Genomic DNA, 15,000 nt, shown 5'->3' on the forward strand with positions numbered 1-15,000 from the left:
TGTTGATTCTTCGTGACTCGGGGGTCCCAAGGAAATCCCCTTTGTCATGATTGACTCCTGGCTCAGCTGGAGCTGAGCCTTTTTTTTAGTTTCACTTCTGATGCAGGTCACGTTAGGGGTTAATCCTTTCTGCCTCGTTCTGGAGGTCAGGCTGATTTATTAGGGCACTGTTTCTCTTGGACTTCGCCAGTGATACTTCTGGCTCTGCTGTGTTCTGCTCTTGAGTGACCTGTTGTCTGCCCTGCCCCATCCTGACCTCCATGTTCACCTGACCTGTTAACCTCCTCTGTTGTCTGTTCCATCAGTGTCTCTCCCGCTGTCTCCCTGTTTGTTCCTTATCTGTTTACCTTAATTCTGATACAAGTAAAATATATCTTTGTACCGTGTTAGCCAGTAGAGATAAAAAAAATTGTTTAAAAGAACTGAAGTCCTCAGTGGTTGATACCTTTTAATGGCTAACTGAAAAGATGGTAATATTATATAATATATATATATATATATATATATATATATATATATATATATATATATAAATATATTATATATATATATATATATATATATATATATATATATATATATTTATTATTATATTATTATATTATTATATTATATATATATATATATATATATATATATATATAGATATTATATTAAATATATTTATTATATATATAATATATAATAAATATATATATATATATATATATATATATACATATATATATATATATATATATTATATATATATAAATATATATATAATATAATAAGATTGCAATTATTACCATCTTTTCAGTTAGCCATTAAAAGGTATCAACCACTGAGGACTTCAGTTCTTTTAGGCTATGTGCGCACAGTGCGTTTTTCGTGGCGTTTTTGCGCGTTTTTCGGGTGCATTTTTGGCCTCAAAACTGCAGGACTTTGCTTCCCCAGCAAAGTCTATGAGTTTTCATTTTTGCTGTCCGCACACATCTGTTTTTTTTACCTGCGTTTTTGAGTTAAAAAAAAAAAAATGGACATGTCAGTTCTTTCCTGCGTTTTTCTGCGTTTTCCCCCTATGCAATTCATTGGAAAAACGCAACAAAACGCAGAGATCAAAAACGCAGCAAAACGCAGCCAAAAACGCACCAAATCGCGGCAAAAACGCATGCGTTTTTTGATGCGTTTTTTCGACGCAGGTGCGTATTTGTGCGTTTTTAGCGGCCAAAAACGCACAAAAACGCAGCGTCAAAAAGACGCAGTGTGCGAACCTAGCCTTAAACAAATTTTTTTACCTTAATTCTGTCTTGTCTTCCCATTCCCCCTCACTTCTAGGCTCTGATTTCCCGGCTACTGACTATTTGCTTCCCTCTGACTACGTTTAGACTTTGCCCTTGTGTACTTACAAGACCTCATGTTGTGACACGGCTTTCTGACGATTCTACTGCCATCTGGTGGGCTTGACTAGTATTACCTCTGCTAGGGAATTCCCTGCTCATACGTTTCCTCCACTTTTACGCCCCCTAGTGGTTTACTAGCTAACGACCTTCTCAGATAGTTTCAGGAATCCTCTCAGTCCCACATTACTGCGCTGTACTGCTATTGTACATCTTAGAGTACAGCGCAACACCCTTCATGGTATCTTTATTTTTTAATGGATGTCCCCTAAGGAGCAATACAATGTTGGTAATCATATTTTAAGACTTACGTTGAGTGTCACTCTCTAAGGTGGCAACACAAACATTAAAGTCCGGAGGACACATCACTTTGGTTCTTTGGCAGGATTTGGGAGCCAACCCAGAACATTCATTGCAAGACAGAGAAAAGGCTGAAATATATAAAGGATGACAATAAAGATATCGGTATTAGCTTAGATTTTCGATACAAAGAGTTCTTAACCTCTGTACAGTCATAAGCAGTGCGGATAGTCGTCTACGATCACTACTACACAACCTACCATGCGTCACCCGGATCGGCACCGGCATTTTTCTATTACTTAATTGGACTTTACACACTTCCTACCTAGTTTCTGCTTGCGGTTGCGATATCCTGGCCTCCGTGGTATTCCTCTTTTTGGTGACCAGAAACTTGTTGTCTACACTGTTTGAGAGTTCCCTGGTGGGACTTGCTCCTACCCCTTTTGGTTTATTCCTTCCGGTGTCATTTTGTCTATTCTCTACAGTACACACTTTATACCAACCTAGTTTCTGCTTGCAGTTGCGATATCCTGGCCTCTGTGGCATTCCTCTTTTTGGTGACCAGAAACTTGTTGTCTACCCTGTTTGAGAGTTCCCAGGTGGGACTTGCTCCTACCCCTTTTGGTTTATTCCTTCCGGTGTCATTTTGTCTCTTCTCTACAGTACACACTTCCTACAAACCTAGTTTCTGCTTGCAGTTGCGATATCCTGGCCTCCGTGGTATTCCTCTTTTTGGTGACCAGAAACATGTTGTCTACACTGTTTGAGAGTTCCCTGGTGGGACTTGCTCTTACCCCTTTTGATTTATTCCCTTCGGTGTCATTTTGTCTCTTCTCTACAGTACACACTTCCTACCAACCTAGTTTCTGCTTGCAGTTGCAATATCTTGGCCTCAGTGGTATTCCTTTTTTTGGTGACCAGAAACTTGTTGTCTACACTGTTTGAGAGTTCCCTGGTGGGACTTGCTCTTACCCCTTTTGATTTATTCCCTTCGGTGTCATTTTGTCTCTTCTCTACAGTACACACTTCCTACCAACCTAGTTTCTACTTGCAGTTGCGATATCCTGGCTTCCGTGGTATTCCTCTTTTTGGTGACCAGAAACTTGTTGTCTACACTGTTTGAGAGTTCCCTGGTGGGACCTGCTCTTACCCCTTTTGATTTATTCCCTCCGGTGTCATTTTGTCTCTTCTCTACAGTACACACTTCCTACCAACCTAGTTTCTGCTTGCAGTTGCGATATCCTGGCATCTGTGGCATTCCTCTTTTTGGTGATCAGCGACTTGTTGTCTACACTGTTTGAGAGTTCCCTGGTGGGACTTGCTCTTACCCCTTTTGGTTTATTCCCTCCGGTGTCATTTTGTCTTTTCTCTACAGTACACACTTCCTACCTACCTAGTTTCTGCTTGCAGTTGCGATATCCTGGCATCTGTGGCATTCCTCTTTTTGGTGATCAGCGACTTGTTGTCTACACTGTTTGAGAGTTCCCTGGTGGGACTTGCTCTTACCCCTTTTTTTTTATTCCCTCCGGTGTCATTTTGTCTCTTCTCTACAGTACACACTTTATACCAACCTAGTTTCTGCTTGCAGTTGCGATATCCTGGCCTCTGTGGCATTCCTCTTTCTGGTGACCAGAAACTTGTTGTCTACCCTGTTTCAGAGTTCCCTGGTGGGACTTGCTCCTACCCCTTTTGGTTTATTCCTTCCGGTGTCATTTTGTCTATTCTCTACAGTACACACTGTCACAAACCACCGGGGGGGTCACTCAGAAATCCCCCGCGCTGGCTACCAGTACGTCACAATCGGGGGGTAACAAGTGGGGGTCACCCCTCCTTTATACCTCCCGACCGACAGACAGAGCACGTGACGCGCTCTCTAGCGCCCCTCTTATAGTCAGGCCAATTATGGAATTGCCCGACCATAAGCAAGGAGGCCGCTATACTACTTATGCCGATTATTGAAGGGTCCCCGGTGAGAGTAAGGTATATATTCCCCCGACCTCCGCGGGCGGAATATATAAAATCTCCCCGAATCTCACTGGCCTCCCCACAATAATCCTTGGCACAACTCGCTGCCACCAACCGCTTCACGGTAACTATTAGCCGAACACACAGACGTGGGATTCAAGATCGAGATAACAGAACAGCCCAAGATTAATTATATAATTTAATCAGCCTAAAGCCACACTAGAAAATACAATATATACAATAGGGAATCTACAGAATATACATATGTCAGAGTACAGTTACAATCAAAGCATGGGTTACAAACAGGCATACACAGTTCCAGCAGTTACCTTGTTGCGTCTGGCCACAGGGGGGCGCTGTAGACCAGGTTTCCAGGAACTCCCACAGATGTTTCCTACACGTGACCCCCAGCGAAAGAACACTGGAAAATGGCCGAAGTAGGGTTATCAACCTGGGCACATCCAGGTCCCCTCCTACCTTCGTGACCTCACAGGGAGCACTGCTCCACCCCTGGCTTGAGTTATGGACAATCCACAACATGGAATATGGGCCATAACTTTGCCTGGGAGCGTCGTAGGCGGACGCCAATGCCCTCATTGTGACAGTTATGAATTTAGCTACAGAACGAGGGGACTCATGACCTGTCTGCCAGTTCCCCATTGGCTGATATCACGCCTGGGGCATTTCCCAATGTCCTGCTCCCATAAAAAGGGTGTGCCGGCATCGTCTGCATGCGGAGACACCATTTTTATGGTTGCCATATTTATCGGAAATATGGCTTGCGAGATATGAACCATTTTTTACTGGAGTCGTTCTGTCTAGCTAGTTCCATAGCCTTGCTAATGAGATACAACTCTTGTTACAGGGTGACGGCAGGGAGTCATCCTGTGTCCATTGTTCCCACACCACCTCATCTCCATATCACAGGACATGGCCATGGAGGTGTAACACCTTCACAGATGCTGGACATTGAGAACAAGAAGGGAGGGGGCACTGCCAGGGAGTGATGAGAGATTATGACTGGAGTCATAATTCATCTTCATATCCCGGGATTTGCCTCACACCTCCCCCCTTTTGAGGGCGCTAGGGGGCAGCACACTCCGGTGTTCCCCCGTGCGCCCGTCCGCGACCTCTCCTTGTCGGGACAGCCCGTCTGCGTTACCGTGGTCACGGCCCCTTTTGTGGCGAATGGTGAAGTTGTATTGCTGGAGCGCAAGGCTCCATCGCAACAATCGCCCATTCGTCCCAGAGACGGTGTGCAACCAGCTGAGGGGATTGTGGTCCGTCTCCACGATGAAGTGGCGCCCGTATAGATAGGGTTCCAGACGCTGCAGGGCCCACACTATGGCCAGGCACTCCTTCTCCATCGTGGAATAGGCAACTTCCCTTGGTAACAGCTTCCTGCTCAGGTACAAGACTGGGTGCTCTTGGCTCGCAGAGTCCACCTGGCTGAGCACCGCACCGAGGCCGAAGTCACTGGCGTCGGTCTGTACTACAAACGGCCGCGTGAAGTCGGCTGCCTGTAGCACGGGCGGGCTGGACAGGGCGTCCTTTAGGGCCCGGAAGGCTGTCTCGCAGTCCATTGTCCAATCGACTGCAGAGGGCAGCTTCTTCTTGGTGAGGTCCGTCAAGGGCTTTGCCAGGCTACTATAGCATGGAACAAACCTCCTATAGTACCCAGCGGTCCCCAAGAAGGACATCACCTGCTTCTTGGTCCTGGGGGTGGGCCAGGATGCGATGGCTTCCACTTTCTCAGGCTCGGGCTTCAGTGTTCTCCCACCTACCCGGTGACCGAGGTACTGGACCTCGCTCATGGCCAGCTGACACTTTCCCGGCTTGATGGTCAAACCTGCCCGGTGGATCCGCCTGAGCACCTGTGCTAGATGCTCTAGGTGGTCCTCCCAGGTGGGACTGAAGACGGCAATGTCATCCAGGTACGCGGCCGCGTACCCTTCAAGTCCCTTGAGCAGGGTGTTGACCATCCGCTGGAAAGTGGCAGGGGCATTCCTCATCCCGAATGGCATCACCGTGGACTCGTACAGTCCAAATGGGGTAATAAAGGCAGAGCGTTCCCTGGCCTTGCGAGTCAGGGGGATCTGCCAATATCCCCGGCTCAGATCCATGATGGTCAGGTACTGAGCCCCGGCCAACTGATCGAGCAGGTCATCGATGCGTGGCATTGGGTACGCATCGGCGACCGTGACCACATTGAGCCCCCTGTAGTCCACGCAGAACCGAGTGGTTCGGTCCTTCTTAGGGACGAGGACTACAGGCGAGGCCCAAGCGCTGTTGGATGCCTGGATCACCCCCAGCTTCAGCATCTCGTCAATCTCCTGGCGCATGTGTTGCTGCACCTCCAGGGAGACCCGATATGCTGAACGCCGGATCGGGGGATGATCCCCAGTGTCCACGTGATGGACAGCCAAGTCAGTCCTTCCGGGCTGGTTGGTAAACAACCCCCGGAAGGGGTGTAGGGTGGCCCACAGCTGGGACCGTTGGTCCTCCAAGAGCTGGTGGCCAACCTCCACATCCTCAATGGATCCGCCTGCCCTAACCTGGGCTAGCATATCCAAGAGGGTTTCCGCTTCTCCCTCCTCGGGCAGGTTGCACACGGGGAGCGCACATGCCTCCCGCTCATGATGTGCCTTCATCATGTTCACATGGAAGGGCTTCCGCCTTCCACGGGCAGGGTCCAGGGTGACCAGGTACGTCACAGGGTTGAGCTGCTGGTACACGAGGTATGGGCCTTCCCAGGCTGCCTGAAGCTTGTCCTGTGGTACGGGGACCAGTACCCACACCTCTTGACCCACTTGGTAGGTCCTCTCACAAGCGTTCTGGTCGTACCAACGCTTCTGATCGGCCTGGGCTTGAGCCATATTGTCGTGTACCAGTTGCGTCAAGGCCTGCATTTTGTCCCGGAAGCGCATGACATACTCGATAACCGACACTCCAGGGGTGGCCAAATCCCCTTCCCAAGCCTCTTTCACCAGAGCCAGGGGGCCCCGCACACGTCGCCCGTACAGGAGCTCAAACGGTGAGAATCCTGTTGAGGCCTGTGGAACCTCCCGGTAAGCAAATAACAGGTGTGGGAGATACCGCTCCCAGTCACGCCCATGGGAGTCGACCAACATCTTAAGCATCTGCTTTAAGGTGCCATTGAACCGCTCGCACAGGCCATTAGTCTGTGGATGGTACGGGCTGGCCACCAGATGTCGCACCTGGACCTGCTTACAGAGGGCCTCCATCAGCTGGGACATGAATTGGGTCCCCCGGTCAGTGAGCATTTCCTGGGGAAAACCCACTCGGGAGAAAATCTCCAGCAATGCGGTGGCCACCTTGTCAGCCCGAATGGACGACAAGGCCACTGCTTCTGGGTACCGGGTGGCATAGTCCACTACCGTCAGTATGAAGCGTTTCCCGGAGCTGCTGGGGATGGCCAGCGGGCCGACCAGATCCACAGCCACCCTCCTGAAAGGCTCATCGATGATTGGCAGAGATACTAGTGGGGCTTTGGGGTGTGGCCCCGCCTTCCCCACTCTCTGACAGGTTTCACACGAACGGCAGTAGGCAGCCACATCGGCCCCCATTTTTGGCCAGTAGAAATGCTGGTTTAACCTGGCCTTGGTCTTAGCGATCCCTAGGTGTCCGGCCATCGGAATCTCATGTGCGATCCGCAACAACTCCGTCCGGAACGGATAGGGTACCACTAACTGTCGGTCCCTGGGCCACGCCTCCGGTGAACCCTGCTGGACCGTGGCCCGGTACAGCCGTCCTTGGTCCCAGACCACTCGCTCCGGGTCCGAGTCCGAGGGAGGCTGGGCCGCCTGCTCCTTAAGAGCTTTCAGGCTGTCGTCAGCTTCTAACGCTGCCTGAAACCCCTGACTAGATGTGGCCAGAATCGACGAGACTGTCACATCTTCGGTCAGTACCCCGGGACCTGTGTCCTGGCCTCCACCTGACTCGGCTGCCACTTGGTCAGAAGGGGAAGAGCTATCGGACCTCCGGGAGGCCCCTTGGCTTCCAGCACTCCCACTGCGGGTGACAGCGGCCACAGCCGCTGCGACCGTGGGTCGTGCCTGCTCCTCCTCCGTTCCTGACCAAGTCGCCGGTTCAGGCAGACCTACCTGGCTTCCTGACACCCCGGTTGTGGGGGAACCATGCACCGAGATCTTACCTGGGAGCACTTCCGCTCCTGGACCGGCCCCAATCTCACCTGCCTGTTCCCCTCCTGCAGCAACAGAACCCCGCTGTGAAATCTCTGGGGACCCCACATTTGCTGTGGTAGCCCCCACCCCACACACTGGTCCTCCCCCTGCAGCACCCTGCTCTCTGCTTATCCCTGCAGAGGGCAACAGATCCCAGCTCACAGGCTGATTACTTGTAGAGGCATTGTCACACCTTCCTCTGACCCCCTCCCCTGTCACAGCTGCAGCTGAGTGTGTGTCTATGGTGTCTGTGCAAGCAGAAATATCAGAGTTCACTCCCTCCTCCCTTACATCATTCATAGATAACACATTAACATTGTCAGGAGTCATGTCAGTACTGGCTGAAGGTTCAGCCCTTGGGGGGGGCCCAAACTGGGAGGTTATCTGCCCCAAATCTGTCCCAAGTAGCACGTTTGCAGGGATCCGATCAGTTACCCCCACCTCCCTCACCCCCCGCCCTGCGCCCCAGTCCACATAAATGTCAGCAACAGGCAGCGCCGGGTCAGTGCCTCCAATCCCGGAGACAGCGAGGGTTTTTCCAGGGATCAAGTCTTGGGGGGACACCATCTCAGGCCGCACCAGAGTCACCTCCGAGGCGCTGTCTCGCAGTCCTATGGTCACAGACCGGCCGACGGTGACAGGTTGGAAGCTGTCCAGGGACCTACCACCACCCCCACCCACACAATACACCTTGGGCGGCCCTTGGGACGGGGACGGAGCCGGGGCCTTGGGACGCTGAGGGCACATGGCCTTGAAGTGTCCAGGTAGGTTGCACTGGTGGCACCGTCTTGGTTCTGCCACGGGCCTGGAGAGGGGAGTTGAGGGGGACACCCCCTGCAGTCTAGGGGCAGGTGGGGCAGTCGCAGAATTCATCTTACCCCCTCTCCAGGTGCTGCTGGTGGCTGCTCTCCTGGCTTCAGGGGCCCGGTTGTTGGTGTAGTCATCGGCCAGGGCAGCTGTAGCCGTGGACCCCTTTGGCTTCTGGTCTCGGATGAACTGGCGGAGATCCTCAGGGCAGTTCCACAAGAGTTGCTCCGTGATGACCAAGTCCAGGATCTCTGGTCCGGTGGAAAGCTGGTCCTTGTCCAGATGGTGCTGCAAGCAAGTCCGTTCAAAAGCAGTCAAGAAAGAGTCCAAGTCTCCATCCTTCTCCAGCACTGGGAAGTCCTCAACACGGACCTTTGGAAGTTTGGTGTCTTGAAGGTCACGTGTGGCTGATGAGGGCCGGAGCTGAGCTAGCTGCAGCTGGTAGTCACGGTCTGCCTGTCGCTCTCGCTCTCGCTCTTCACGCGCTGCCTGCCGCTCTCGCTCCGCAGCCTCACGCTCTGCGTGCCGCTCCGCAGCCTCAGCGTCACGCGCTGCCTGCCGCTCTGCCCTGCGCTCTGCCAGGAGTTCCTTGTAGCCCTTCTGGTCTCCAGCCTGGAGAAGGGCCATAGCCATTTGAAGAAGGCTATCCGAGCCTCCCAGGCTCGGTGGAATGGCACGTGGTGATCTGCGGCACGCTGCAGAGCTAGGCGATTCACTGTCCCTTTCAGAGCGGAGGGCTGGCATCTGGCTCGTTGAGGAACCTTGGGTGAGCTGCTCCTCATCTTGTCCATAATTGCCAGCTTGTGCGCTGTCCTCTGCAGAACGGTTTTCTGGCGTCGAGCTCCTGGAGGACTCGTGGGCAACCTCCTCATTACTGCCCACAGCACCGTCCTCCCTCTCTTCGGCTCCTGCTTTAGCATTGGCCAGTTGCATAGCTCTGCTCCTGGTGCCATCAGCCATTCTTGCAGACTTTTGGTCACTGACACAGAACTGACACCTGATGCCTCCACACACCTTACAGTATCTGCACTCTGACACTCTAGTGTTGAGCTAGTCTGAAGACCCCAGCAGCCACAGCTGCTGCAGGCAGTCTTTAGTGTCTGGGAGTATGGGTCTCACACTCACACACACTATTATCTCGATCCCACCGCTATGCCACCAATATGTCACAAACCACCGGGGGGTCACTCAGAAATCCCCCGCGCTGGCTACCAGTACGTCACAATCGGGGGGTAACAAGTGGGGGTCACCCCTCCTTTATACCTCCCGACCGACAGACAGAGCACGTGACGCGCTCTCTAGCGCCCCTCTTATAGTCAGGCCAATTATGGAATTGCCCGACCATAAGCAAGGAGGCCGCTATACTACTTATGCCGATTATTGAAGGGTCCCCGGTGAGAGTAAGGTATATATTCCCCCGACCTCCGCGGGCGGAATATATAAAATCTCCCCGAATCTCACTGGCCTCCCCACAATAATCCTTGGCACAACTCGCTGCCACCAACCGCTTCACGGTAACTATTAGCCGAACACACAGACGTGGGATTCAAGATCGAGATAACAGAACAGCCCAAGATTAATTATATAATTTAATCAGCCTAAAGCCACACTAGAAAATACAATATATACAATAGGGAATCTACAGAATATACATATGTCAGAGTACAGTTACAATCAAAGCATGGGTTACAAACAGGCATACACAGTTCCAGCAGTTACCTTGTTGCGTCTGGCCACAGGGGGGCGCTGTAGACCAGGTTTCCAGGAACTCCCACAGATGTTTCCTACACGTGACCCCCAGCGAAAGAACACTGGAAAATGGCCGAAGTAGGGTTATCAACCTGGGCACATCCAGGTCCCCTCCTACCTTCGTGACCTCACAGGGAGCACTGCTCCACCCCTGGCTTGAGTTATGGACAATCCACAACATGGAATATGGGCCATAACTTTGCCTGGGAGCATCGTAGGCGGACGCCAATGCCCTCATTGTGACAGTTATGAATTTAGCTACAGAACGAGGGGACTCATGACCTGTCTGCCAGTTCCCCATTGGCTGATATCACGCCTGGGGCATTTCCCAATGTCCTGCTCCCATAAAAAGGGTGTGCCGGCATCGTCTGCATGCGGAGACACCATTTTTATGGTTGCCATATTTATCGGAAATATGGCTTGCGAGATATGAACCATTTTTTACTGGAGTCGTTCTGTCTAGCTAGTTCCATAGCCTTGCTAATGAGATACAACTCTTGTTACAGGGTGACGGCAGGGAGTCATCCTGTGTCCATTGTTCCCACACCACCTCATCTCCATATCACAGGACATGGCCATGGAGGTGTAACACCTTCACAGATGCTGGACATTGAGAACAAGAAGGGAGGGGGCACTGCCAGGGAGTGATGAGAGATTATGACTGGAGTCATAATTCATCTTCATATCCCGGGATTTGCCTCACACACACTTTATACCAACCTAGTTTATGCTTGCAGTTGCGATATCCTGGCCTCTGTGGCATTCCTCTTTTTGGTGACCAGAAACTTGTTGTCTACCCTGTTTGAGAGTTCCCTGGTGGGACTTGCTCCTACCCCTTTTGGTTTATTCCTTCCGGTGTCATTTTGTCTCTTCTCTACAGTACACACTTCCTACAAACCTAGTTTCTGCTTGCAGTTGCGATATCCTGGCCTCCGTGGTATTCCTCTTTTTGGTGACCAGAAACATGTTGTCTACACTGTTTGAGAGTTCCCTGGTGGGACTTGCTCTTACCCCTTTTGATTTATTCCCTTCGGTGTCATTTTGTCTCTTCTCTACAGTACACACTTCCTACCAACCTAGTTTCTGCTTGCAGTTGCAATATCTTGGCCTCAGTGGTATTCCTTTTTTTGGTGACCAGAAACTTGTTGTCTACACTGTTTGAGAGTTCCCTGGTGGGACCTGCTCTTACCCCTTTTGATTTATTCCCTCCGGTGTCATTTTGTCTCTTCTCTACAGTACACACTTCCTACCAACCTAGTTTCTGCTTGCAGTTGCGATATCCTGGCATCTGTGGCATTCCTCTTTTTGGTGACCAGCGAGTTGTTGTCTACACTGTTTGAGAGTTCCCTGGTGGGACTTGCTCTTACCCCTTTTGATTTATTCTCTCCGGTGTCATTTTGTCTCTTCTCTACAGTACACACTTCCTACCAACCTAGTTTCTGCTTGCAGTTGCGATATCCTGGCATCTGTGGCATTCCTCTTTTTGGTGATCAGCGACTTGTTGTCTACACTGTTTGAGAGTTCCCTGGTGGGACTTGCTCTTACCCCTTTTGGTTTATTCCCTCCGGTGTCATTTTGTCTTTTCTCTACAGTACACACTTCCTACCTACCTAGTTTCTGCTTGCAGTTGCGATATCCTGGCATCTGTGGCATTCCTCTTTTTGGTGATCAGCGACTTGTTGTCTACACTGTTTGAGAGTTCCCTGGTGGGACTTGCTCTTACCCCTTTTTTTTTATTCCCTCCGGTGTCATTTTGTCTCTTCTCTACAGTACACACTTCCTACCAACCTAGTTTCTGCTTGCAGTTGCGATATCCTGGCCTCCGTGGCATTCCTCTTTTTGGTTACCAGAAATATGTTGTCTACACTGTTTGAGAGTTCCCTGGTGGGACTTGCTCCTACCCTTTTGGTTTATTCTCTCCAGTGTCATTTTGTCTCTTCTCTACAGTACACACTTCCTACCAACCTAGTTTCTGCTTGCAGTTGCGATATCCTGGCATCTGTGGCATTCCTCTTTTTGGTGACCAGAAACTTGTTGTCTACACTGTTTGAGAATTCCCTGGTGGGACTTGCTCTTACCCCTTTTGGTTTATTCCCTCCGGTGTCATTTTGTCTCTTCTCTACAGTACACACTTCCTACCAACCTAGTTTCTGCTTGCAGTTGCGATATCCTGGCATCTGTGGCATTCCTCTTTTTGGTGATCAGCGACTTGTTGTCTACACTGTTTGAGAGTTCCCTGGTGGGACTTGCTCTTACGCCTTTTGGTTTATTCCCTCCGGTGTCATTTTGTCTTTTCTCTACAATACACACTTCCTACCTACCTAGTTTCTGCTTGCAGTTGCGATATCCTGGCCTCCGTGGCATTCCTCTTTTTGGTGACCAGAAACTTGTTGTCTACACTGTTTGAGAGTTTCCTGGTGGGACTTGCTACTACCCCTTTTAGTTTATTCCCTCCGGTGTCATTTTGTCTCTTCTCTACAGTACACACTTCCTACCAAGGTAGTTTCTGCTTGCAGTTGCAATATCCTGGCGTCCATGGCATTACTCTTTTTCTTGACCAGCGACTTGTTATCTACCCTGTTTGAGAGTTCCCAGGTATGACTTGCTCCTACCCCTTTTGGTTTGTTCCCTCCGGTGTCATTTTGTCTCTCCTCTGTGGTTGTTTCCCGTGTGAGTGTGTTTCAGTTTAATCACCTTATCTGTGTCTTGGGGGAGGTGTTACCTTGTTTCCAGCTATTCCAGGATTTGGGGTACGGGGGGAAGTATTAGGACAGAATTGAACAGGAGACAGGGCCAGGGCGGGGACCTGGACCTTGCTACCTTCAAGAGTACATCAGTCTCAGGCTGAGTGTAGAGCCCACAGTCCTAAGGTCAATCTAGCCTCCTTGGTATCCTTCCCTGCAAATATATCTAAAATCTAAAATAGGAACATGTACTCTTTATATGCTATCATGCTTTAGAATGCTTTACCTTCTACTTGCAATACTACACTTGACCACTTGGGGTGCTGTTACATGAACACTCGAGGGAATGTATCACCTATGTACTGCAAATATTTTTGAAAAATTATTAAAAACCGGATAGGGATTAATATTCTTGTTTTTTTACATATTTTATTTTCTGTAGATTTTTATTCTATTTCCTGTATGCGATTATGGTGCAGCCATCTCTCCTGAGCTGCAGATAGAAGGATTTACCCGGCATTTACAATAAACATGAGATGACTCATTTGAGAGAGTGATGTGAGTATACACTGCGACCTGTGCAGAAGTCATTGTCAGGAAGGAGGAGGAGGTGAGCTGTGACATCACCTACTCCTAATGGGAGATTCTATATAAGATGTTACACCTGTCATCGTAATCTGTTTTGTGATACTAATAACTGCTGAAAAGTGATCTCTGCAAATCAATTTAGGTGCGGTTTTCTAGATTTGGTGCAGAAATGTCTGCACCAGATTTCTGCATTCAAATTTGCATGACTTGGCGTCAAAACCGCATTTTTTGAGCAGTTTTCTGCCAGGAGATGCAAATTTGGTGCAGGAATTTATAAAACAAATTCCTGCATATAATCTTCATCTTCTTGCAAATAAACCCCATCAAAATGATATCATATTTTGATGCAGTTTTTTATTGCGGGAATTTGGTGTATAAATTTCTGCACCAAATCTGCATCTCCTGGCAAAAAAAAGCAGTCTAGGTGCAGTTTTCTGCCAGAAGATGTAAATTTGGTGCAGGAATTTATACACCAAATTCCTGCAAAGAATCTTCATCTTCTTGCAAAAAAAACCCATCAAAACAGCATCACGCTCTTTTTTTTTTTTTTCCAGAAGATGCAGGAATTTGGTGTATACATTTCTGCACCAAATCTGCATCTCCTGGGAAAAAAAAGCAGATTAGGTGCAGTTTTCTGCCAGAAGATGCAGATTTGGTGCAGAAATGTCTGCCATCTGATTTCTGCACCATGATTTGCATCTCCTGGCAGAAAACCACAGAGAAACAGCGCAAGCACCAGGGTTTTTGGGTTGGTTATTTGCCAGGATATAATTGTTTGTACAGATGAACGAGGCGCCTTCAGGCATCTGGAAATTGCACCGAAGGATGAACTAGACTTGCGCAAGTCCATAATTCTTTTCCTGAGATCTTGGCTAATTTATTTTGTCTTTCCCATGATGCTGCACAAAGAAGCCGTGTGTTTCAGGTGTGCATTAAAATTCATCCACAGGTGTGTCTGTAATTAACTCAGATGTTGCCAATAAACCTATCAGAAGCTTCCAATGGCATGACATCATCATATGGGCGGTCCCATATTGTTTAAAGGCATAGTACTCTTAGTGTATGGAAACTTTTGACTTTGCAGAAAGTAATAAAATGCCTGAAAACATTCTTTCTCTCTCCCTTTCTCTCTCTCTCTTTCTCTCTCTCTTTCTCTCTATCTGTCTCTCTTTTTCTCTCTCTGTCTCTCTTTTTCTCTCTTTCTCTCTATCTGTCTCTCTCTCTCAAATTCAAATTCAAATTCAAATATGCTTTATTGGCAGGACCAAAATACAATTAGTGTTGCCAAAGCAAGAGAAATACAGTAAGTGTGGTGGGAGGGGA

The 15,000-nt window shown here is 49.2% G+C and overlaps 1 protein-coding gene across 1 annotated transcript in view; it reads right to left on the bottom strand.

Moving 5' to 3' along the window:
* LOC142257225 (uncharacterized) overlaps nucleotides 1–15,000 on the bottom strand; it is a 33,089-nt gene that overhangs the window by 12,548 nt on the left and 5,541 nt on the right. The window contains exon 2 of the mRNA XM_075329374.1: nucleotides 1,691–1,810. Coding sequence (XP_075185489.1) covers nucleotides 1,691–1,810 — 120 coding nt within the window. The remainder of the gene's footprint in view (nucleotides 1–1,690; nucleotides 1,811–15,000) is intronic.

The sequence above is a fragment of the Anomaloglossus baeobatrachus genome, chromosome 11 (assembly GCF_048569485.1).
Source record: "Anomaloglossus baeobatrachus isolate aAnoBae1 chromosome 11, aAnoBae1.hap1, whole genome shotgun sequence".
Taxonomy (NCBI): domain Eukaryota; kingdom Metazoa; phylum Chordata; class Amphibia; order Anura; family Aromobatidae; genus Anomaloglossus; species Anomaloglossus baeobatrachus.